General features: G+C 40.0%; 3 protein-coding genes across 16 annotated transcripts in view; all 3 read left to right on the top strand.

Moving 5' to 3' along the window:
- Window positions 1-1,547: 1,547 nt before the first annotated feature.
- Window positions 1,548-18,691, top strand: LOC122999401 (ubiquitin carboxyl-terminal hydrolase 37-like). 4 transcript variants are annotated; one of them, XR_006407724.1, is made up of 16 exons: window positions 1,548-1,569; window positions 1,800-1,866; window positions 1,998-2,064; window positions 2,305-2,436; window positions 12,351-12,413; window positions 12,536-12,667; window positions 12,782-12,905; window positions 13,001-13,152; window positions 13,672-13,771; window positions 13,911-13,987; window positions 14,162-14,270; window positions 14,394-14,454; window positions 14,595-14,752; window positions 14,860-15,178; window positions 18,362-18,396; window positions 18,625-18,691. XR_006407724.1 is itself a non-coding variant. In XM_044376277.1 (14 exons), exons 2-14 carry the CDS (start codon window positions 1,857-1,859, stop codon window positions 14,863-14,865), a joined length of 1,191 nt encoding a protein of 396 aa, XP_044232212.1. In that variant the 5' UTR covers window positions 1,548-1,569; window positions 1,800-1,856; the 3' UTR covers window positions 14,866-15,324. The 4 variants fall into 4 exon arrangements, 1 of the variants encoding a protein (XP_044232212.1); XR_006407723.1 differs by having other exon boundaries at window positions 18,359-18,396; XM_044376277.1 differs by lacking the exons at window positions 18,362-18,396; window positions 18,625-18,691 and having other exon boundaries at window positions 14,860-15,324.
- A 93-nt stretch (window positions 18,692-18,784) lies between these two features.
- LOC122999404 (ubiquitin carboxyl-terminal hydrolase 37-like) overlaps window positions 18,785-25,125 on the top strand; it is a 36,990-nt gene continuing 30,649 nt past the window's right edge. For 9 of the 11 annotated variants that reach the window (XR_006407729.1, XR_006407728.1, XR_006407727.1 and 6 more), the window contains exon 1: window positions 18,785-18,881. The gene's annotated coding sequence lies outside the window, so the exon portion shown is untranslated. The remainder of the gene's footprint in view (window positions 18,882-25,125) is intronic. The other 2 variants (XR_006407726.1, XM_044376283.1) reach the window with 1 other exon arrangement.
- On the top strand, window positions 19,287-21,432 carry LOC122999405 (ubiquitin carboxyl-terminal hydrolase 37-like). Its single transcript, XM_044376287.1, has 6 exons — window positions 19,287-19,891; window positions 20,006-20,129; window positions 20,224-20,375; window positions 20,686-20,785; window positions 20,925-21,001; window positions 21,146-21,432. The coding sequence occupies exons 1-6, from the start codon at window positions 19,719-19,721 to the stop codon at window positions 21,414-21,416; spliced, it is 897 nt and encodes a 298-aa protein (XP_044232222.1). The 5' UTR covers window positions 19,287-19,718; the 3' UTR covers window positions 21,417-21,432.

Here is a 25,125-nt window from a genome sequence, read left to right as displayed (position 1 = left end):
AATTGGCTCCCAGGATTATAAATGCAACATTTGGGTCAGATAGACCTCATCAGTCATTAACTACTTTTACACTTTTTGCTTCAGTAGCAGAAACAGTCTGGCATTACTTTAAGTTTCTTTTTTTATGTGACATATTCAGAATGATTTCTTCATCCTCCAACTAAATAGCAAAAATACTTACTCTCTACTTAAGTCATATATAATAATTCCTACATGTATTTTAAGTCGTGGCCTACTTTTAATATGTGGAAATTATTTCTAGTGTTTCCACATCTTCTTATTCTGTTGTATGATTACGGGCTCATTTACATTTCACTTTGTTGAATATGACTTTTTTCTGTCTCTTAAACAGAAGTTTTCTGCAGGTACTTTGTATCACAGTTTCATCTCATATCATGAAGTGTTTCATTCATGGTTCTGATGATGTCACTCGTAATTATCAACCCCGCCTCTTTCACATGAACGCGCTCATAGCTGGAAAACTCAAGAGTTGACTGAGCTGGTTGATAAGCAGCTTTGTAGTACTGGTTATCTGGACGGCCAATGTTGGGTTGAGTGAAGCCAGATAACCAAAAGATATCCTGGGTGTGTTGAACTTGTTTCGTAGTGCAGGCCTCTGATGTGGTGCACATTTAAACACGGGATCCAGGAAGCTGTTTCAACAATTTATTGTAGTCAAGAGTGGATTTAAATGGTTAACAGTTGGATGGTGGATGTTTTCGTTTTTTATCATTAATGCATCCACAATCTGGCATTTCACTCATTTTCTACTTAATATAGGATCAAACTCAGGAATCTGGCATATAAAAACAAAAACAATCTGTTAACATTCAAACAATTCATGCCATATCAACCAAATAAAATATAAAGATGAAAAGTTCATATTGAACTAACACAGGTTCTCTCTTTGTTGTGCCTGGAATGGTTTGGAGGGAAAAGAGGGAGTCGCAGGCCTGAAGGGTGGAGTTATATAATCTTGTGTTAGTGGTCTAGTCAGGAGTGGATTTCTATGCAATGATGCAGGTCGGGTGGAGACTTGTGATTTAACAGGTTGAAATAAATCTCCCATCTAATGTGGTGAATAACTAGTTAACTAATTAGCAAGCTCATTACCACTGTGAAATACTTTTTAATGCACCAAGCAGCTGTTGTTTGAGAAATAGCTCCAACTCTAACTGAAATGTATGCCGCTAAAATGTCTCATTTTCTTTTTCTGCATCTTAAATGAGCAAGAAACAACATGTTGGCAGCTTCGAGGCGGTTGGAAGGTGTTTCTTTTCACTTTGGATGGAGCTAAGCTAGCAGTTTCCACCTGCTTCTACAGTAGCTAAGTATTTGAGCTAAGCTAGGCCTGGACTGACCCAGGTGACCCAGTCCGGGTTGACAGTTCAGTTTGCCTGCTGAAACAGACAGACAATTACAGTTTAATTCTAATAGAGCTTAATATGTAAACTTTTTAGCTGTAAGTAACCATAAAAACTTAGTTTGATATAGTTTACTCATATTGTTATTTTTTCTTTTTACTCTACAGAAGAAGGAAACCAAGGAGGTCGAGGAAGGAAAGGAGAGGTAAGAAACCTCATCCTGAATTTTTTTTTTTTTACTATCTCTTTTAGTTTAGTGAAGGATTTTTCTGAGTAGTATTGTAACACCGGTTCCCAATCTGGGGCTCAGGGCCCCTCTGATGGGTCACAAGATAAAGCAAATGATTAGTCACAAAGGATCGAAAGAAAAAAATGATTGTCCCACTACATAAATGTATTTTCTATGATTTATTCATATTATGTATTTCTCTTTAGCACTTGTGAGCCAAAACCAAAGGCTACAAAGACTCCTTGGTGGCGTCGGCTCCTCACATGCTGCAAGGTACGTTTCACAGAAAGAGCCAGAACTCAACATTAACCATATAGTAACCAATCTGGACTAAGAGAGAAAACTAACATAGTTTATTTGTCTGTGCATTATTGAACCATGAGAGTTTTCTAATCTTCCAACAGAGAAAACATCGGGTCGCTCCGGCTGCTACCAGCGACGAAGAAAAGGAGAAGAAAAGAAGAACAGAAGGTAACGACACTCATTTAATGCTGCTTTCAGTATCTGTCAGAAATAAAGAAAGTCACTGAATATTGATCTTCATTGATATTTCTCTATTCACTGCCTGTAACATATTGTCTTTTTACTATAAACGCAAGAACAAATCTCACTTGGACATATGATCACAGTGCAGTTCTTTGGAGTCTTTCTGTCACTTAAGTTCCAATAATGAATAAAATAAACACAATCTGTTTCTTCCTTCATCTGCAGCTCTCCAACCGGAAACTGTAACCTGGACGAGGTCGTGGCATTCAGTGTCGCTATTGAGGAGTTCCTCCTGTCAACTGAGTTGCCCGACCTCAACACGTTCATGGTGCAGTTGTTCCAGGATCAGTTTAGCAGGTAGTTAAAACCCACCTCCACATTTACTAATGATACTAAATATCAATATCTTAGATTACAAAAGCTCAGCTTTAAATGTTCATTTAGTTTTCCTTTAATCACATAAGAGTTTTCTAAATAACAGCTGATCATAATTGAAAGTAGAGGTGTTTTTTTCATTATATTGCTGAATTTAACAACCTTGAACAGCATCATGTTTTTGCTTGAGACTGTCAGAGGTCAGAGGTCGTAATTAATAGAAAGTCTGGAAGAAATCGAAAAAGTGGACCTTGAATGAAGATTTTAACATCAAATTATTAAGAATGAATCTTAAAGCTGATCTTTGTTTGGAGTAAGATGGGGAGTCAAGTTGGTGTCAGTCACCGTCAACCGCTTCAGGTGAGTTAATCAAGCTAAAATATCTCTAGTAGGAGGTTTGTGATTAATGAAGAACTGATAATGTTGACGTGTGTTTTGACTAACTGTGTTTTATGTGTCAGCTTTCCTAATCTTGGTCAGAGTTGCTACATTAACTCCAGACTGCAGAGCCTCCTGACGCTGGAGGACTTTGTGTCTGATGTCAGCCGCCAGGATTTGGTCTTGAGTTCACTCCCTGAGGCCCGACTGATGAGGTACAGCAGCTCACACACTCATTCATGTCTTACTCAGGTTTATCTACAAACTCCAAGAACAAAATGTAATAACATATCTAACACATCTCTTCTTTTTTCTTACACCCTCTGCAGAACCTTCATGGCCATCAGAGATGCCCGCGCGTCCACAAGCGCCCAAAGTAAAGTCTGCCTCCTCCGCTCATTCAAGGAGGTGGTCTCTGCCCAGGCTCCAGAGTTCAGGGATCATCAGCAGAAAGTGAGTCACCTGGTTTGTTCTTTAGTTATTTGCACTTCCTGCTGTTGGTTTCTCCTCTGTGTATAAACTCATCTGTGTGATTCTTTGTGTTCAGGACGCTCATGAATTCCTGACCTCGATCCTAGAGCAGATGAGGAGCCTGTCTCCCTTGCTGCAGGAGACTGCTGCCAACATGGGCACTAAATACACCTGCCCTGTTGAAGATCACCTGGTGTTCAAGATGGAGAACACCAGGACATGCAGCAGGTAAGACTACACAGTAAAACAACTCATACACAGACGTGTAGTGTGTCAGGGCAGGTTACCACTGCTGCAGATTTTGAAACATATCAGCAGACTTCTTTCTTTGTGTAGTGTTACATACAGTAAGAGACAAAAGTTGGAGATGATTTCTGAAAAACAGAAGTGTTTTGAAAAGCTGTAGGAGCTTCGTTGGGCTTTGCCTCAAACTTAATTCACCAGATTATGGTTACTTCTTTCTTTCTTCAGGAGAGTGAGTGAGAGTGAGATCAAATTCATTTATGAGAATAAATTAAACAAAGCAGTATGATGCAGCACTGCGTCCCCCTAATAACCTGGTCAGGAAACACTTCTGGTCTGGTCTGGTCTAGTCGTCGTACACAGTACCTCCAGCAGGACACCTTCTGATGACCTCTGTGGCTGTATTTTCATGTGTATTGTTCCTTTGATGTGCAGGTGTGGCGCTCAGTCCAAAAGGCAGGAGGAGTTCACTAACCTGTCTCTGGACTTGGTTTCTGGTGGCTCCGTGGACAAGATGCTGGAGGAGTACCAGAAGGTAAGTTCCACCTGTCCTCCTTCAGTCACATCATCACTGACTGAACACACACACTCAGCACTTCTGTGTTTGTGGACATAATTTGGTTTAGTGACTCAGTTTATAACACACAGCCTGTTGTCTCTGTGCTGTTCTGCAGGAGACAGCGTTGGACTACAAGCGCGAGTGTGGAGGGAGCGAATCTCACCAGAAGTCGGCCTTCGAGACCCTGCCGAGGTGAGCGACATCACATCCATCATTAATGTTATTCTTCATTATCCCTAAAGGATCCTTGAGATGCAAAATGTTAAGAACAGGAAATAGAATATAACGCAGTAATAATTTTGCTAACCATCTTGTTCTCTTTATCTGCTTCTACAGTGTGCTCATCCTCCACATAAAGCGCTTCCGCTTCACCCCTTCCTGGCAGCTGGTGAAGGTGCGTGACCCCGTCATGCTGACCAGGGAGCTGGTGGTGTCCTCCAAACAGGTTCATTCTTAGGATGGCGGCTGCTACAGCCTGGTCAGCACCGTCAGTCATCTTGGGGTATCAGGAGACAAAGGTATGAAAATCACACACCGAATGCTGAATGTGGCTTTCTGTAGTCCTCTATCGTGGGCTCAAATATGTTACAGAGTCTTTCAGTGGTGAGAAGAACTGCTTTCAATAAATCTCCTTTAATGTCGTTAACCTGCATAACCTCTGCTGCATCTCAAAGTATTAACAACCATCTCTTTCCTGTTAGGACACTAAATCTGTGACAGCGTGCATCCTGATGAGCGTCCAGACACGCCAACTGACCACTGGCTCACCTTCAACGATGCAGCGGTCAGTGAGACAACCAGTGTGTCTGTGTGTAGGGAGCGGCAGAAATCGGCCTACATCCTGTTCCGCAAGAGACAGGTAAGAAGACAATGCTGTCACATCCTGCACTGAACTCCAGAAGAAGAGGGACAGTTTGAAACACACCAGCAGTGTATTTACTGTGAGTCTCTTGTCTGTATTCTCAATGCTCACCACCTGCAGAGTAAGCATTGAGGTTGACGGCGGATGATGGATGAAGATGCTAGGAGCCAATGTGGCCAGGAGCTGACGTGGCCAGGAGCAGCCTGAGGATCCCCCAGCCCGTAGGAGGATGGGCCCCCCCGAGAGCCTGGTTCCTCCCAAGGTTTCTTTCTCTGAGGGAGTTTTTTCTTGCCGCTGTCGCCTAACATGCTGTCCTTTTAATACACCAGCATCTGGCTTGCTCTCGGGGGACAACTGTAAGAAGAAAATACAAGAAAATCAACAATTTCTAATTGGATTAAATTATGAACAATCTACATATATTTATATAAATGGAGCCTAACAAAATAAAAAGCTTTTTAAGATGTAATATGTGGTTTGATAGTTTTAAATGGTATTAAATCTTAAAATGAACTCTAAAACTGACAGGTAACCAATGAAGAGAGTTCTGAATCGAGGTGATATAGTCTTATGAGTATGTCCATATTGTGCTGCTTTATACTTGTGCTACATTTCAAGAAACATTCGCTTTACATTTATCTGACAGTTGTACAGTGGTGGGATGGTAGTTGGGAGGACTGGGACAAAGAAATCCCAGTTGTCCAGTAACCTTTCAGGCTCACTTAGAGGTCTGACAGACTGAGCTGTGTGCTCGTGTTGCTCCCATGAATCACAGTGGACCATAGACTGTAAAAAAATATGGCCGTAGTCACCATGAAGTCGCCCACTGGTTTGCGAACTGCCGTTTTGAAGCCTCGAGTGTAGCGATTTGACCATCGCCATCTTGTATTTGGCCGTCGCCGTGTTTGATTTTTGGAGCCAAAAGTGACGATATTTGAACGAGAGGGTGGAGCTGACCATAGCGCTAGCTGCTAGCTTGGTTAGCACGGTGCATTTACAATCCATGGTCAACAGTGATAATGCTAATGCGAATTTTCGCTAGCGAAAAACACACCTAAAACCGTTAAAACAAAATGTACTCACCGGAAAAACTGATCATCCGACTCATTGATAGGTCTTATATTACAACCAAACGCTGAACAAGAGTTTGTTTGGGGGCCCACGATGTTACAATTAACTTTAGAGAACTGAAAACACACTGAAATGGCGGCAGCAACGTCCATACGCAATGGATACGTTACGTAAGCAACGTTGTCGCCGTGGTAGCGACTTGTCAATCACAACGTAGCCACGCCCTAAAGCACATGCTGCTTTATCGTCCATTTTACTCTAAATGGGGCCATAATTTACAAAATGAACATCATGCTATATGGAAGAAGACTTGAAACTAGCAAGTGAGACCATAAAACCGTTAGGAAACAGTTTACTGAGGTAATAAATCAAGAGAGAACAAGGGTCATTTTCTCATAGACTTCCATACAATCGGACTTCTTTTTGCAGCCAGTGGAGTCGCCCCCCTCCTTCATTTTTCAGCGCCGGAGGTTGCCGCTTGCACTGGACTCAGGATGAACTTTTTTTTTTTTTTTTTTTTTTTAAAGAGGGATGGTTTTAATCTTAAAGAATAAGTGAAACAAATGGGAATTTTGCTGGTCTTCAGTAGCTTTACTCTAGGTGTAACTGCCAACTGAACTGGCTTAGAACAATCTACAATATAGGGCAACAATCACAGTATTGTATAAAAATCACAGTATCCCAAAATAATGATACATTCTCGAAACAAATCCATTTAAAATCAATAAACTGCATCAGAATTCCAATAAAAATAAAATAGGCTTATAATAAAGTATTAGAAATTACCCATTCTAATATATCAAAAGGTATTAAAACTCAATCATTGATCTACGATTCTTATGACTAGTATATTTTACAGAAAACAATATATGAACCCAAAATGACAATAAATTAAATGGTATTACAACTATTACAAGCTCTTTTCTATAAATTTACTAACTACTAAAATCACATATCCTGTGCTAAATACAATATATCTTAGCTATATTTACAATGAAGCTTGATTCTGCACTCTTATTTACATGACATTAGCCCTACGTGAATATTTACCGTTGCTATGGCAACAAGTGACCGCTGACGTTAGCATTAGTTAGCTTAGCTTAATCGTCCGACAAACAATAATCCATAAAATTACAATTCGACATATTTGAACGAAATCAACAACAGCTACCAACAGTTATAGTCCTTACAACCTTAGCGAATGTGCTCTCACAGGTTAGGTTGTCAAAATGAGAGAAATAACCGCTTAAATCCCTGAGGAGCTACGTTAGCATTAGTGACGGTTACATCCTTTACCTTACGTTACAGTTCCCTCAAACAATATAAAAAGCACAATACAAACTATATAGACAAAATATCTATTAAGGGTAGACTACTGATCAAATCTGAAGGTGCTTAGGTGACATTTACCCACCTGAAAGAATAAATGAAAACAAACGGTGATCTTGCTGGTCTTCAGTAGCTTTACTCTATGTGTAACTGCCAACTGAAGAACGCATCGCAAACCAGCCGTTTATATACCGACATTTGCTCTCGTGCCTTTACTCCAATCAGTAATGCATTGAATTGAATGGGGGTATCTGTAAAGATACAAAATCGATTTCATATACATAAAATAGTGTTACAATTGAGTGGGAAAATATACATAAATACCCTATATGCCACACTCGCAGGTTTCTTCACATACAAACACACATATTCAATGTGTAAACCAAGTCTACAGGAGAAGAGTAAATGAGCAGCGCTCGTCCAAGTGATGCAGTACTACTCTCACCTGACATCAGTGTGTCCTGATCAAGTTTTCTACACTTTCTTGCTCAAGATGAAGAGGAAAGAATAATAATAAAAACATGGAGGATGGTGTTGAGAATACATATATATATATATATTAGTTATTGATTCCAAGTCATATTTCCAACAATCAACTCAATGTATAACGATTTTATGCCACAACATACACCACATAGATAATTTCTTCAGAAAGCAGCACATTCAGTGATTGAACATATTGATGTTGAGTTGTGTTGTGCTCTCAAATGATGTTGAAACAGCAGCATTCATCAAAAAGTGCACCGTATTAACTTCCAATATTTTGAATTCTATAAAAATATATTCTACAAATATATGCCTCAAAATGCTTTTGCTTTGTCATAGTGGACACAGTGTGTCCATAGCATACGTTTTATTACAACTGATATGCAAATGACATCCCATCTGTCAGTGACGGAGTGAAATGTTTATTTGTAAGTCTCCAAAATCTCGGTTTAGTTGGAGAAACAGCCAATTGAATTACCTTTGGACAGGATTCAACACTGGAGCTGTTCTCAAGCTTTAAACAGAGTTAGTCAAAGTCAACTGACTCAACAGATGATCACACATACTATTAGTGATGTTTCCAAACTTGTAAACTTTACTATTGGGTCAATAAAATAATAGTGAAATTAAAATATTCCCCATTTTTCTGGGGACACCCAGGAACCCCGTCAAGGACCCCTGGGGGTCCCTGGACCCCAGGTTGAGACCCGCTGATCTATACTATCAAAGTTAACACCAGCAGAACTCTTTATTTGTCAGCTTGGGTTTTGCACTTTGATAGATGACATGTTTCACTATTAACTTTCACATAAACTAAAAACAGTCTGGTTATTTAGAGGTACATCTGTCCTTTCTTTCTTTTTTAAGATCTTTCTATGAAAAATACAATTATTTATTTTTAATGTGACATATTTACAAGAATAGAAGAATATATGAGAAAATAACTTGAAATTTAGTTAGTTTACATCTGTGGCAAAGCAGGACAACGACTGTTAGCAGGTGTTGTATTGAAAACTGTTCCCCCTTAAGGTGTTTCCCTTTACCTTAACCTGACAGAAGGACAGAAACCATCGTTGGGAAAAATGTATTTGTTGTGCACTTTGGTTTTTTAGTTTGGCTGATGTCCCATCCTCTAACATGGAGGGATTTATGAACTATACTGCAGCTTCACTTTTGGGGAGCAGTCATGTCGTCCATCTTTATACAGTATTCTGACACCTTGAAAACATCCAAAACTGCAACAGCACCAATATGACAACCCAGACAGGAAGACCTTGTCAAGAATTTAACACTGGGTAAGGAACTTTATTGTCCACAGGTACTTTTATATTTGATAGTCAGAGTCATGAGAAGATGGATGTCAGTTTCATGTTGGTGCATTCAGTACAGAGATAGATATGGACGTGTTTAGCCTAGCTTAGCACAAAGACTGGAAGCAGGGGAAAACTGCTAGCCTAGCTACATCAAAAGTGAAAAAATACACATTCAAACAGCTCAAAAGCTTTGTTATTTACATGTTTTATCTTCTTAACTAGTTAGCAAGCTCATTACCACTCTGTGAAAAACTTTTTAATGCACCAAGTGGCTGTTGTTTGAGAAATAGCTCAACTCTTAACTAAAATGTCTGCCGCTAAAATGTCTCATTTTCTTTTTCATTTTCTTTTTCTACATGTGAAATGAGCAAGAAACAACATGTCGGCAGCTTTGAGGCGGTTTGAAGGTGTTTCTTTTCACTTTGGATGGAGCTAAGCTAGCAGTTTCCACCTGTTTCTACAGTAGCTAAGTATTTGAGCTAAGCTAGGCTACACACATCCTGCACTGGACATGCAGAGAGGAAACTAATATCTTCTTCTCATCTGACCCTGGGTAAGATGGCAAACAAGGATATTTACTGAAATGTCAGTTTTTATTTAAAGAACATTTTGAATGAGGTTTATTTCTATTTCTATTGTGGTATTGGTAATTTTGCTTACGTAACGTTAAAGGATCTAAATGTTTGTAGCTAGCTAGTGGGGGAATTAGAGTATATACAGTATTTAGGGGCTTAATGAACCTCGGATGGGTCACCTGGGCGACGGTCTCTGATTGTTGAAAGATCTCAAACACCCAATGACCTCAGGAAACATCACTGATGATGTATGATGTCGCAAAGCACTTTTTTTTTTTACATATCTGCATAAATTAGAACTATTGATTATGACATCACGGCATTCTGGCTCCTTTGATTAAAATTCATATATAACTGACAGTTCAGTTCGCCTGCTGTAACAGACAGACGAGTACAGTTTGACCTTCAGTTTTAAGTGTTGGAAACAGTTAGCAAGATGTTTGCACTGCGTCGTTTTCAGAAGAAGGTTCGTTTCACAGATTAACTACATTTTTCTGTAAATATTGTAATATTCATGTGACCTGGTGAACTGAAAAAGTTGGCATTGTTCAGCCTTTGAGAGTCAAATGTCTTGTAGATACTTTAAGTGAATTTAACTTATATCAGTTATGAATGCACATTATTTTTCTGTTAATATTCAACTCATTTTTCTTTTTCTGAGTAGAAACCTGCGGAAAGTATTGTGGCACATGAGAGCCAACAGCGCCCCGGCTCTCATGAGAGGTAAATAAATTCATAACTGTTATTTTACCATTGCTCTACCTATTTCTTCATTTCTACAGTCAGTTTCATAGGCTACCTTATTCAGTTTTCTGGATGATTTTGTTTATTTTAAGTGAAAAACCCCTTGAAACAATTCTTGAAAATGATTTATGATTTATTCATGGCTGATACAAACAACTGTGTGTGTTTCTCTTTACCAACAGTGTTGCTGCCACCACTCCAGCTTCAGCCACGTCTGCTGAGGCTGGAAAGCAGACTAAGATCAAGAAGGTTCCTTGGAGGAACCGGCTCTTCGGTCACCCTGAGGTATGTTTGACAGAAAGTGTCCGAGCTTCATATTAACCTCATTTTAGTAGACTGTGACATTTATATTTAAACTTTTTAGTTGTAAGTAACCATAAAAACTTAGTTTGATATAGTTTACTCATATTGTTGTTTTTTCTTTTTACTCTACAGAAGAAGGAAACCAAGGAGGTCGAGGAAGGAAAGGAGAGGTAAGAAACCTCATCCTGAATATTTTTTAGGTTTTTTTAACTATCACTTTTAGTTTAGTGAAGGATTCTTCTGAGTAGTATCGTAACACTGGTACCCAACCTGGGGCTCAGGGCCCCTCTGATGGGTCACAATATAAAGCAGATGATTAGTGACAAAGGATAGAAGGAAAAAAATGATTGTCCCACTACATAAATGTATTTTCTATGATTAATTCATATTATGTATTTCTCTTTAGCACTTGTGAGCCAAAAACAAAGGCCACAAAGACTCCTTGGTGGCGTCGGCTCCTCACATGCTGCAAGGTATGTTTGACAGAAAGAGCCAGAACTCAACATTAACCAAATAGTAACCAATCTGGACTAAGAGAGAAAACTTATATAGTTTATTTGTCTGTGCATTATTGAACCATGAGAGTTTTCTAATCTTCCAACAGAGAAAACATCGGGTCGCTCCGGCTGCAACCAGCGACGAAGAAGAGGAGAAGAAAGAAGAAAAGAAGATCAGAAGGTAACGACACTCATTTAATGCTGCTTTCAGTATCTGTCAGAAGTAAAGAAAGTCACTGAATATTGATCTTCATTGATATTTCTCTATTCACTGCCTGTAACATAATCTAGTCTTTTTAGTATAAATTAGTTTCACAAGAAAAAATCTCACTTGGACATATAATCACAGTGCAGTTCTTTGGAGTCTTTCTGTCACTTAAGTTCCAATAATGAATTAAATAAACACAATCTGTTTTTTCCTCCATCTGCAGCTCTCCAGCCGGAAACTGTCATCTGGACGAGGTCGTGGCATTCAGTGTCGCTGTTGAAGAGTTCCTCCTGCCCGACCTCAACCCGTTGACAGTACAGCTCCGCCAGGATCAGTTTAGCAGGTAGTTAAAACCCACCTCCACATTTACTAATGATACTAAATATCAATATCTTAGATTACAAAAGCTCAGCTTTAAATGTTCATTTAGTTTTCCTTTAATCACATAAGAGTTTTCTAAAATACAGCTGATCATAATTAAAAGTAGAGGTGTTTTTTTATTATACTGCTGAATTAAACAATCTTGAACAGCATCATGTTTTTGCTTGAGACTGTCAGAGGTCAGAGGTCGTAATTAATAGAAAGTCTGGAAGAAATGTAATAAGCAGACCTTGAATGAAGACTTTAACATCAAATTGTTTCCCTTGATAAGAATGAATTTTAAAGCTCATCTTTGTTTGGAGTAAGACGACTTGTAACTTGAGAGAAGGGTTCAAGTGTTTTTTATGTTTTTGTTCAGCAGAGAAAATATTTTTTATGTAGATGGTTAGAAGAGTTGGCCAACTGACAGATTTTTATAAGAGTGAGATCAAACCTCTTGTCCTGTTTATCGACCACGTGTGTTTGTGTTTTTGTAGCACCAAAGGGAGTCAAGTTGGTGTTGGTGATGGTGTCAGGGGGAGCACCATCAACCACTTCGGGTGAGTTAATCTGAACAAGAACTATGCATCAAATCAAGCTAAAATATCTCTAGTAGGTTTGTGATTAGTGAAGAATTGATAATGTTGACGTGTGTTTTGACTCACTGTGTTTTATGTGTCAGCTTTCCAAATCTTGGTCAGAGTTGTTACATCAACTCCAGCCTGCAAAGCCTCCTCACGCTGGAGGACTTTGTCTCCGATGTAAGCCGCCAAGATTTGGTCTGGAGTTCACTCCCTGAGGCCCGACTGATGAGGTACAGCAGCTCACACACTCATTCATGTCTTGCTCAGGTTTATCTACAAACTCCAAAAACAAAATGTAATAACATATCTAACACATCTCTTCATTTTTCTTACGCCCTCTGCAGAACCTTCATGGCCATCAGAGATGCCCGCGTGTCCACAAGCGCCAAAAGTAAAGTCTGCCTCCTCCGCTCATTCAAGGAGGCGGTCTCAGCCCAGGCTCCAGAGTTCAGGGATCATCAGCAGAAAGTGAGTCACCTGGTTTTTATGTTTAGTTATTTGCACTTCCTGCTGTTGGTTTCTCCTCTGTGTATAAACTCATCTGTGTGATTCTTTGTGTTCAGGACGCTCATGAATTCCTGACCTCGGTCCTGGACCAGATGAGGAGCCTGTCTCCCTCGCTGCAGGAGACTGCTGCCAACATGGGCACTAAGTACACGTGCCCTGTTGAAGATCACCTGGTGTTCAAGATGGAGAACACCAGGACATGCAGCAGGTAAGACTACACAGTAAAACATCTCATACACACACGTGTAGTGTGTCAGGGCAGGTTACCACTGCTGCAGATTTTGAAATATATCAGCAGACTTCTTTCTTTGTGTAGTGTTACATGTGGTCAGAGACAAAAGTTGGAGATGATTTCTGAAAATCTGAAGTGTTTTGAAAAGCTGTAGGAGCTTCGTTGGGCTCTTTGCCTCAAACTTAATTTACCAGATTATGGTTACCTTGCCTACCTCCTGCACAGTTAGCTAATATTGGATTATTATTATAACCCTAGTAATGTTAAATTAACTGCATGCTCCATTTTAGCTGATGTTCACAAACTAGCGAGATGAAATTACTTCATGAGAATAAATTAAACAAAGCAGTATGATGCAGCACTGCGTCCCCCTAATAACCTGGTCAGGAAACACTTCTGGTCTGGTCCAGTTGTGGTACACAGTACCTCCAGCAGGAAGTCTTCTGATGACCTCTGTGGCTGTATTTTCATGTGTATTGTTCCTTTAATGTGCAGGTGTGGCGCTCAGTCCAGAAGGCAGGAGGAGTTCACTAACCTGTCTCTGGACTTGGTTCCTGGTGGCTCCGTGGAGAAGATGCTAGAGGAGTACCAGAAGGTAAGTTCCACCTGTCCTCCTTCAGTCACATCATCACTGACTGAACACACACACTCAGCACTTCTGTGTTTGTGGACATAGTTTGGTTTAGTTGCTCAGTTTATAACACACAGCCTGTTGTCTCTGTGCTGTTCTGCAGGAGACAGCGTTGGACTACAAGTGCGAGTGTGGAGGGAGCGAATCGAGCCAGAAGCCGGCCTTTGAGACCCTGCCGAGGTGAGCGACATCACATCCATCATAAATGTTGTAACACCTGACCTGATTGGTTCCCAAACTGGGCTTCATTATCCCTAAAGGATCCTTGAGATGCAAAATGTTAAGTACAGGAAATAGAATATAACGCAGTAACAATTTTGCTAACCATCTTGTTCTCTTTATCTGCTTCTACAGTGTGCTCATCCTCCACATAAAGCGCTTCCGCTTCACCCCTTCCTGGCAGCTGGTGAAGGTGCGTGACCCCGTCATGCTGAACAGGGAGCTGGTGGTGTCCTCCAAACAGGTAAAGAAATACAAACCTTACCCGAGAACAAACAGAAACATGAAAGTTAATATGTAGACTGTGTGTGCTGTTGTTTAGTGTGTTTGTGTGAAGCTAACTTTTAATAACTGTGTTCATTGTCAGGGTGGCAGCTGCTACAGCCTGGTCAGCATCGTCAGTCATCTCGGGGCATCAGGAGACAAAGGTAAGAAAATCACACACCGAATGCTGAATGTGTCTTTCTGTAGTCCTCTTAAGTGGACTCAGACATGTTATAGAGTCTTTCAGTGGTGAAAAGAACTACTGACAATCTCAAAGTGTTAACATCCATCTCTCTCCTGATAGGACACTACATCTGTGACAGCGTCCATCCTGATGAGCGTCCGGACACGACAACTGACCGCTGGCTCACCTTCAACGATGCAGCGGTCAGTGAGACAACTGGCGTGTCCGTGTGTAAGGAGCGGCAGAAATCAGCCTACATCCTTTTCTACAAGAGACAGGTAAGAAGACAACGCTGTCACATCCTGCACTGAAGTCCAGAAGAAGAGGGTCAGTTTGAAACACACCATCAGTGTATTTACTGTGAGTCTCTTGTCTGTATTCTCAGGTGTAGAACAGGGTGTAGGGCGGAAGGAGCAGCGACCTGAACGCACCAGGGGCCAAATGAAGAGCGTGTGAGGATCGTCATCATCCACTCCAGAGGAGCAGCTGCGGTAAGAGAGGAGAGATGATGGACGAGGAGCCGACGTGACCAGGAGCAGCCGGAGGATCCCCCAGCCCATAGGAGGATGGGCCCCCCGAGAGCCTGGTTCCTCCCAAGGTTTCTTCCTCTCTGAGGGAGTTTTTTCTTGCCGCTGTCGCCTCACATGCTGTGTTAATACACCAGCATCTGGCTTGCTCTCGGGGGACAACTGTAAAAAGAAAGCGTAAGAAAATCAAATCAATCTGATTTCTAATTGGATGATTTTCAATTAAGTTATTACAAAAAAAGTCTCTCTGTCTCTCTCTATATATATATATATAGAGAGAGAGAGACAGAGCCTAACATAATAAAAACTTTTCTAACATTGAATATGTGGTTTAATGGTTTTAAATGATGTCAAACCTTAAAATGAACTCTAAAACTGACAGATAACCAATGAAGAGAGGTCTGAATCAAGGTGATATGATGGTCTTATGAGTATGTCCACATTGTGCTGCTTTATACTTGTGCTACATTTCAAGAAACGTACACTCTACATTTATCTGAGTTGTACAGTGGTGGGGTGGTAGTTGGGAGGACTGGGACAAAGAAATCCCAGTTGTCCAGTCTGACAGACTGAGCTGTGTGCTCGCAGGTTCTCTTCACATACAAACACACACATTTAATGTCTGAACCAAGTCTACAGGAGAATAAATGAGCAGCGCTCGTCTAAGTGATGCAGTCCTACTTTCACCTGACGTGAGGGTATCCTGATCAAGGTTTCTACTCTTCTGCTCAAGATGAAGAGGAAAGAATAATAATAAAAACATGGAAGGTGGTGCTGAGAAGATATATATATATATGAACCAATATTAGTCATATTTCAAACAATCAACTCAATGTATAACAATTTATTGGCTCCAACATACACCACATAGATCATTTCTTCAGAGAGCAGCACATTCAATGACTGAACATACTGACATTGAGTTGTGTTTTGCTCTCAAATGATGTTGAAACAGCAGCATTCATCAAAAACATGAACCTATTTTTCAGAAATCACTTAAGTGCACTGTATTAACTTCCAACATTTCGAATTCTACAGTCAAAATTTATGCCTCAAAAGTGTTTTTGCTTCGTCTTTGGACAGGATTCAACACTGGATTCGGATTCAAGCTTTAAACAGATTCGGATTCAAGCTTTAAACAGAGTTAGTCAAAAGTCAACTGACTCAACAGATGATCACACATACTATTAGTGATGTTTCCAAACTTGTAAACTTTACTATCTGTAACTGATCACAATGACCAATTTCCTCTGCTTCCATCTGTCTGTGTAGAGGAAGGTGTTGGTGAAATCATTATGAGGCAACACTTTCCACATCAGCCCTTCAAAAGTGCTTTTTTGAACTAAAACATAAACATTTCAGTTGACAGTCATTCATTTTGAGATTGTATTTCACTTATTGTACATGTTTGCTTTTGTGGTTTACTGACATATTTCAGTTCAAAGCATGAAAAGAAAAATGACATTTATATAAAATATAATTAAACTGACTGTAACATGCATTTGCTTTTCACAATGAGAATTTTCCGCCCAGCTTAAACCAATCAGATCACTGGATCATTTTATTGTTGCAGGCTTTCTATTTCCACTCTGGTTTTAAATCTGAGCTTCTAACAAATGGAGAGATCATTTACAACACTAAACACATGATGATTTGAGCTGCATTTAAATAGTATAAAGTTGATTTATCCCTGGAGTGAAGCTGACAGTGTGGATGATTTTACACTCTGATTCCATCACTGCAGCTCAGAATAACATGAGACAACTGTGTGATGACTGAAAATGAAAACAAAATATTGTCTTTTATTAGAAAAAATAATCCACACTGTTAATTGGCTCCCAGGATTATAAATGCAACATTTGGGTCAGATAGACCTCATCAGTCATTAACTACTTTTACACTTTTTGCTTCAGTAGCAGAAACAGTCTGGCATTACTTTAAGTTTCTTTTTTTATGTGACATATTCAGAATGATTTCTTCATCCTCCAACTAAATAGCAAAAATACTTACTCTCTACTTAAGTCATATATAATAATTCCTACATGTATTTTAAGTCGTGGCCTACTTTTAATATGTGGAAATTATTTCTAGTGTTTCTACATCTTCTTATTCTGTTGTATGATTACGGGCTCATTTACATTTCACTTTGTTGAATATGACTTTTTTCTGTCTCTTAAACAGAAGTTTTCTGCAGGTACTTTGCATCACCGTTTCATCTCATATCATGAAGTGTTTCATTCATGGTTCTGATGATGTCACTCGTAATTATCAACCCCGCCTCTTTCACATGAACGCGCTCATAGCTGGAAAACTCAGAGTTGACTGAGCTGGTTGATAAGCAGCTTCGTAGTCTGGTTATCTGGACGGCCAATGTTAGGTTGAGTGAAGCCAGATAACCAAAAGATATCCTGGGTGTGTTGAACTTGCTTCGTAGTGCAGGCCTCTGATGTGGTGCACATTTAAACACATGATCCAGGAAGCTGTTTCAACAATTTATTGTAGTCAAGAGTGGATTTAAATGGTTAACAGTTGGATGGTGGATGTTTTCTTTTTTTTATCATTAATGCATCCACAATCTGGCGTTTCACTCGTTTCTGCTTAATATAGGATCAAACTCAGGAATCTGGCATATAAAAAACAAAAACAATCAGTTAACATTCAAACAATTCATGCCATATCAGCCAAATAAAATATAAAGATGAAAAGTTCATATTGAACTAACACGGGTTCTCTCTTTGTTGTGCCTGGAATGGTTTGGAGGGAAAAGAGGGAGTCACAGGCCTAAAGGGTGGAGTTATATAATCTTGTGTTAGTGGTCTAGTCAGGAGTGGCTTACTACGCAATGATGCAGGTCAGGTGGAGACTTGTGATTTAACAGGTTGAAATAAATCTCCCATCTAATGTGGTGAATAAGTAGTTAACTAATTAGCAAGCTCATTACCACTCTGTGAAACACGTTTTAATGCACCAAGCAGCTGTTGTTTGAGAAATAGCTCAACTCTAACTGAAATGTATGCCGCTAAAATGTCTCATTTTCTTTGTCTGCATCTTAAATGAGCAAGAAACAACATGTCGGCAGCTTTGAGGCAGTTGGAAGGTGTTTCTTTTCACTGTGGATGGAGCTAAGCTAGCAGTTTCCACCTGCTTCTACAGTAGCTAAGTATTTGAGCTAAGCTAGGCCTGGACTGACCCAGGTGACCCAGTCCGGGTTGACAGTTCAGTTTGCCTGCTGAAACAGACAGACAATTACAGTTTAATTCTAATAGTGCTTAATATGTAAACTTTTTAGCTGTAAGTAACCATAAAAACTTTGTTTGATATAGTTTACTCATATTATTTTTTCTTTTTACTCTACAGAAGAAGGAGACCAAAGAGGTTGTGGAAGGAAAGGAGAGGTAAGAAACCTCATCCTGAACTTTTTTTTTTACTATCTCTTTTAGTTTAGTGAAGGATTTTTCTGAGTAGTATTGTAACACTGGTTCCCAATCTGGGGCTCAGGGCCCCTCTGATGGGTCACAAGATAAAGCAAATGATTAGTGACAAAGGACAGAAAGAAAAAAATGATTGTCCCACTACATAAATGTATTTTCTATGATTCATTCATATAATGTATTTCTCTTTAGCACTTGTGAGCCAAAACCAAAGACTACAAAGACTCCTTGGTGGCGTCGGCTCCTCACATGCTGCAAGGTATGTTTGACAGAAAGAGCCAGAACTCAACATTAACCATATAGTAACCAATCTGGACTAAGAGAGAAAACTAACATAGTTTATTTGTCTGTGCACCATGAGAGTTTTCTAATCCTCCAACAGAGAAAACATCGGGTCGCTCCGGCTGCTACCAGCGACGAGGAAAAGAAGAAGAACAGAAGAACAGAAGGTAACGACACTCATTAAATGCTGCTTTCAGTATCTGTCAGAAATAAAGAAAGTCACTGAATATTGATCTTCATTGATATTTCTCTATTCACTGCCTGTAACATATTGTCTTTTTACTATAAACGCAAGAACAAATCTCACTTGGACATATGATCACAGTGCAGTTCTTTGGAGTCTTTCTGTCACTTAAGTTCCAATAATGAATAAAATAAACACAATCTGTTTCTTCCTCCATTTGCAGCTCTCCAGCCGGAAACTGTGACCTGGACGAGGTCGTGGCATTCAGTGTCGCTATTGAAGAGTCCCTCCAGTTCCTTGGAGGGAAAAATGACCTCCTGTAAACTGAGTTGCCCGACCTCAACACGTTCATGGTGCAGTTGTTCCAGGATCAGTTTAGCAGGTAGTTAAAACCCACCTCCACATTTACTAATGATACTAAATATCAATATCTTAGATTACAAAAGCTCAGCTTTAAATGTTCATTTAGTTTTCCTTTAATCACGTAAGAGTTTTCTAAAATACAGCTGATCATAATTGAAAGTAGAGGTGTTTTTTTTATTATATTGCTGAATTTAACAACCTTGAACAGTATCATGTTTTTGCTTGAGACTGTCAGAGGTCAGAGGTCGTAATTAATAGAAAGACTGGAAGAAATCGAAAAAGTGGACCTTGAATCAAGATTTTAACATCAAATTATTAAGAATGAATCTTAAAGCTGATCTTTGTTTGGAGTAAGATGGGGAGTCAAGTTGGTGTCAGTCACCGTCAACCGCTTCAGGTGAGTTAATCAAGCTAAAATATCTCTAGTAGGAGGTTTGTGATTAATGAAGAATTGATAATGTTGACGTGTGTTTTGACTCACTGTGTTTTATGTGTCAGCTTTCCAAATCTTGGTCAGAGTTGTTACATCAACTCCAGACTGCAAAGCCTCCTCACGCTGGAGGACTTTGTCTCTGATGTAAGCCGCCAAGATTTGGTCTTGAGTTCACTCCCTGAGGCCCGACTGATGAGGTACAGCAGCTCACACACTCATTCATGTCTTGCTCAGGTTTCTCTACAAACTCCAAAAACAAAATGTAATAACATATCTAACACATCTCTTCATTTTTCTTGCACCCTCTGCAGAACCTTCATGGCCATAAGAGATGCCCGCGCGTCCACAAGCACCCAAAGTAAAGTCTGCCTCCTCCGCTCATTCAAGGAGGTGGTCTCTGCCCAGGCTCCAGAGTTCAGGGATCATGAGCAGAAAGTGAGTCACCTGGTTTTTTGTTTAGTTATTTGCACTTCCTGCTGTTGGTTTCTCCTCTGTGTATAAACTCATCTGTGTGATTCTTTATGTTCAGGACGCTCATGAATTCCTGACCTCGATCCTAGAACAGATGAGGAGCCTGTCTCCCTTACTGCAGGAGACTGCTGCCAACATGGGCACTAAATACACCTGCCCTGTTGAAGATCACCTGGTGTTCAAGATGGAGAACACCAGGACATGCAGCAGGTAAGACTACACAGTAAAACAACTCATACACAGACGTGTAGTGTGTCAGGACAGGTTACCACTGCTGCAGATTTTGAAATATATCAGCAGACTTCTTTCTTTCTTCAGGAGAGTGAGTGAGAGTGAGATCAAATTCATTTATGAGAATAAATTAAACAAAGCAGTATGATGCAGCACTGCGTCCCCCTAATAACCTGGTCAGGAAACACTTCTGGTCTGGTCTAGTCGTCGTACACAGTACCTCCAGCAGGACGCCTTCTGATGACCTCTGTGGCTGTATTTTCATGTGTATTGTTCCTTTGATGTGCAGGTGTGGCGCTCAGTCCAAAAGGCAGGAGGAGTTCACTAACCTGTCTCTGGACTTGGTTTCTGGTGGCTCCGTGGACAAGATGCTGGAGGAGTACCAGAAGGTAAGTTCCACCTGTCCTCCTTCAGTCACATCATCACTGACTGAACACACACACTCAGCACTTCTGTGTTTGTGGACATAATTTGGTTTAGTGACTCAGTTTATAACACACAGCCTGTTGTCTCTGTGCTGTTCTGCAGGAGACAGCGTTGGAGTATCGGTGCGAGTGTGGAGGGAGCGAATCGAGCCAGAGGTCGGCCTTCGAGACCCTGCCGAGGTGAGCGACATCACATCCATCATAAATGTTATTGTTCATTATCCCTAAAGGATCCTTGAGATGCAAAATGTTAAGAACAGGAAATAGAACATAACGCAGTAACAATTTTGCTAACCATCTTGTTCTCTTTATCTGCTTCTACAGTGTGCTCATCCTCCACATAAAGCGCTTCCGCTTCACCCCTTCCTGGCAGCTGGTGAAGGTGCGTGACCCCGTCATGCTGAACAGGGAGCTGGTGGTGTCCTCCAAACAGGTTCATTCTCAGGATGGCAGCTGCTACAGCATGGTCAGCACCGTCAGTCATCTTGGGGTATCAGGAGACAAAGGTATGAAAATCACACACCGAATGCTGAATGTGGCTTTCTGTAGTCCTCTATCGTGGGCTCAAATATGTTACAGAGTCTTTCAGTGGTGAGAAAAACTGCTTTCAATAAATCTCCTTTAATGTCGTTAACCTGCATAACCTCTGCTGCATCTCAAAGTGTTAACAACCATCTCTTTCCTGTTAGGACACTAAATCTGTGACAGCGTGCATCCTGATGAGCGTCCAGACACGTCAACTGACCACTGGCTCACGTTCAACAATGAAGCAGTCTATGAAACAACCGGTGTGTCTGTGTGTAGGGAGCGGCAGAAATCGGCCTACATCCTGTTCCACAAGAGACAGGTAAGAAGACAACGCTGTCACATCCTGCACTGAAGTCCAGAAGAAGAGGGACAGTTTGAAACACACCAGCAGTGTGTTTACTGTGAGTCTCTTGTCTGTATTCTCAATGCTCACCACCTGCAGAGTAAGCATTGAGGTTGACAGCAGATGATGGACGAGGAGCCGATGTGGCCAGGAGCAGCCCGAGGGTCCCCCAGCCCATAGGAGGATGGGCCCCCCGAGAGCCTGGTTCCTCCCAAGGTTTCTTCCTCTCTGAGGGAGTTTTTTCTTGCCGCTGTCGCCTCACATGCTGTCCTTTTAATACACCAGCATCTGGCTTGCTCTCGGGGGACAACTGTAAGAAGAAAATACAAGAAAATCAACAATTTCTAATTGGATTAAATTATGAACAATCTACATATATTTATATAAATGGAGCCTAACAAAATAAAAACTTTTCTAACATTGAATATGTGGTTTAATGGTTTTAAATGATGTCAAACCTTAAAATGAACTCTAAAACTGACAGATAACCAATGAAGAGAGTTCTGAATCAAGGTGATATAGTCTTATGAGTATGTCCATATTGTGCTGCTTTATACTTGTGCTACATTTCAAGAAACATTCACTTTACATTTATCTGACAGTTGTACAGTGGTGGGATGGTAGTTGGGAGGACTGGGACAAAGAAATCCCAGTTGTCCAGTAACCTTTCAGGCTCACTTAGAGGTCTGACAGACTGAGCTGTGTGCTCGTGTTGCTCCCATGAATCACACTGGACCATAGACTGTAAAAAAATATGGCCGTAGTCACCATGAAGTCGCCCACTGGTTTGCGAACTGCCGTTTTGAAGCCTCGAGTGTAGCGATTTGACCATCGCCATCTTGTATTTGGCCGTCGCCGTGTTTGATTTTTGGAGCCAAAAGTGACGATATTTGAACGAGAGGGTGGAGCTGACCATAACGCTAGCTGCTAGCTTGGTTAGCACGGTGCATTTACAATCCATGGTCAACAGTGATAATGCTAATGCGAATTTTCGCTAGCGAAAAACACGCCTAAAACCGTTAAACAAAATGTACTCACCGGAAAAACTGATCATCCGACTCATTGATGGGTCTTATATTACAACCAAACGCTGAACAAGAGTTTGTTTGGGGGCCCACGATGTTACAATTAACTTTAGAGAACTGAAAACACTGAAATGGCGGCAGCAACGTCCATACGCAATGGATACGTTACGTAAGCAACGTTGTCGCCGTGGTAGCGACTTGTCAATCACAACGTAGCCACGCCCTAAAGCACATGCTGCTTTATCGTCCATTTTACTCTAAATGGGGCCATAATTTACAAAATGAACATCATGCTATATGGAAGAAGACTTGAAACTAGCAAGTGAGACCATAAAACCGTTAGGAAACAGTTTACTGAGGTAATAAATCAAGAGAGAACAAGGGTCATTTTCTCATAGACTTCCATACAATCGGACTTCTTTTTGCAAGCAGTGGAGTCGCCCCCCTCCTTCATTTTCAGCGCCGGAGGTTGCCGCTTGCACTGGACTCAGGATGAACTTTTTTTTTTTTTTTTTTTTTTTAAAGAGGGATGCTTTTAATCTTAAAGAATAAGTGAAACAAATGGGAATGCTGGTCTTCAGTAGGTTTACTCTAGGTGTAACTGCCAACTGAACTGGCTTAGAACAATCTACAATATAGGGCAACAATCACAGTATTTTATAAAAATCACAGTATCCCAAAATAATGATACATTCTCGAAACAAATCCATTTAAAATCAATAAACTGCATCAGAATTCCAATAAAAATAAAATAGGCTTATAATAAAGTATTAGAAATTACCCATTCTAATATATCAAAAGGTATTAAAACTCAATCATTGATCTACGATTCTTATGACTAGTATATTTTACAGAAAACAATATATGAACCCAAAATGACAATAAATTAAATGGTATTACAACTATTACAAGCTCTTTTCTATAAATTTACTAACTACTAAAATCACATATCCTGTGCTAAATACAATATATCTTAGCTATATTTACAATGAAGCTTGATTCTGCACTCTTATTTACATGACATTAGCCCTACGTGAATATTTACCGTTGCTATGGCAACAAGTGACCGCTGACGTTAGCATTAGTTAGCTTAGCTTAATCGTCCGACAAACAATAATCCATAAAATTACAATTCGACATATTTGAACGAAATCAACAACAGCTACCAACAGTTATAGACCTTACAACCTTAGCGAATGTGCTCTCACAGGTTAGGTTGTCAAAATGAGAGAAATAACCGCTTAAATCCCTGAGGAGCTACGTTAGCATTAGTGACGGTTACATCCTTTACCTTACGTTACAGTTCCCTCAAACAATATAAAAAGCACAATACAAACTATATAGACAAAATATCTATTAAGGGTAGACTACTGATCAAATCTGAAGGTGCTTAGGTGACATTTACCCACCTGAAAGAATAAATGAAAACAAACGGTGATCTTGCTGGTCTTCAGTAGCTTTACTCTATGTGTAACTGCCAACTGAAGAACGCATCGCAAACCCGCCGTTTATATACCGACATTTGCTCTCGTGCCTTTACTCCAATCAGTAATGCATTGAATTGAATGGGGTGTATCTGTAAAGATACAAAATCGATTTCATATACATAAAATAGTGTTACAATTGAGTGGGAAAATATACATAAATACCCTATATGCCACACTCGCAGGTTTCTTCACATACAAACACACATATTCAATGTGTAAACCAAGTCTACAGGAGAAGAGTAAATGAGCAGCGCTCGTCCAAGTGATGCAGTACTACTCTCACCTGACATGAGTGTGTCCTGATCAAGTTTTCTACACTTTCTTGCTCAAGATGAAGAGGAAAGAATAATAATAAAAACATGGAGGATGGTGTTGAGAATACATATATATATATATTAGTTATTGATTCCAAGTCATATTTCCAACAATCAACTCAATGTATAACGATTTTATGCCACAACATACACCACATAGATAATTTCTTCAGAAAGCAGCACATTCAGTGATTGAACATATTGATGTTGAGTTGTGTTGTGCTCTCAAATGATGTTGAAACAGCAGCATTCATCAAAAAGTGCACTGTATTAACTTCCAATATTTTGAATTCTATAAAAATATATTCTACAAATATATGCCTCAAAATGCTTTTGCTTTGTCATAGTGGACACAGTGTGTCCATAGCATACGTTTTATTACAACTGATATGCAAATGACATCCCATCTGTCAGTGACGGAGTGAAATGTTTATTTGTAAGTCTCCAAAATCTCAGTTTAGTTGGAGAAACAGCCAATTGAATTACCTTTGGACAGGATTCAACACTGGAGCTGTTCTCAAGCTTTAAACAGAGTTAGTCAAAGTCAACTGACTCAACAGATGATCACACATACTATTAGTGATGTTTCCAAAGTTGTAAACTTTAC

The sequence above is a fragment of the Thunnus albacares genome, chromosome 16 (genome assembly GCF_914725855.1).
Source record: "Thunnus albacares chromosome 16, fThuAlb1.1, whole genome shotgun sequence".
In the NCBI taxonomy this organism is placed as follows: domain Eukaryota; kingdom Metazoa; phylum Chordata; class Actinopteri; order Scombriformes; family Scombridae; genus Thunnus; species Thunnus albacares.
Note: the sequence above shows the minus strand (reverse complement) of the source record. Positions and strands in the feature narration are given on the sequence as shown.

Coding starts and splice junctions, on each gene's coding strand:
- LOC122999401 (XM_044376277.1), top strand. Junction 12,668..12,781: donor CCTGAGGCCCGACTGATGAG/GTACAGCAGCTC, acceptor CGCCCTCTGCAG/AACCTTCATGGCCATCAGAG. Junction 13,988..14,161: donor GCCTTTGAGACCCTGCCGAG/GTGAGCGACATC, acceptor CTGCTTCTACAG/TGTGCTCATCCTCCACATAA.
- LOC122999405 (XM_044376287.1), top strand. CDS start 19,719: ATGTTGACGTGTGTTTTGACTCACTGTGTTTTATGTGTCAGCTTTCCA. Junction 20,376..20,685: donor AACACCAGGACATGCAGCAG/GTAAGACTACAC, acceptor TTTGATGTGCAG/GTGTGGCGCTCAGTCCAAAA. Junction 20,786..20,924: donor TGCTGGAGGAGTACCAGAAG/GTAAGTTCCACC, acceptor GCTGTTCTGCAG/GAGACAGCGTTGGAGTATCG.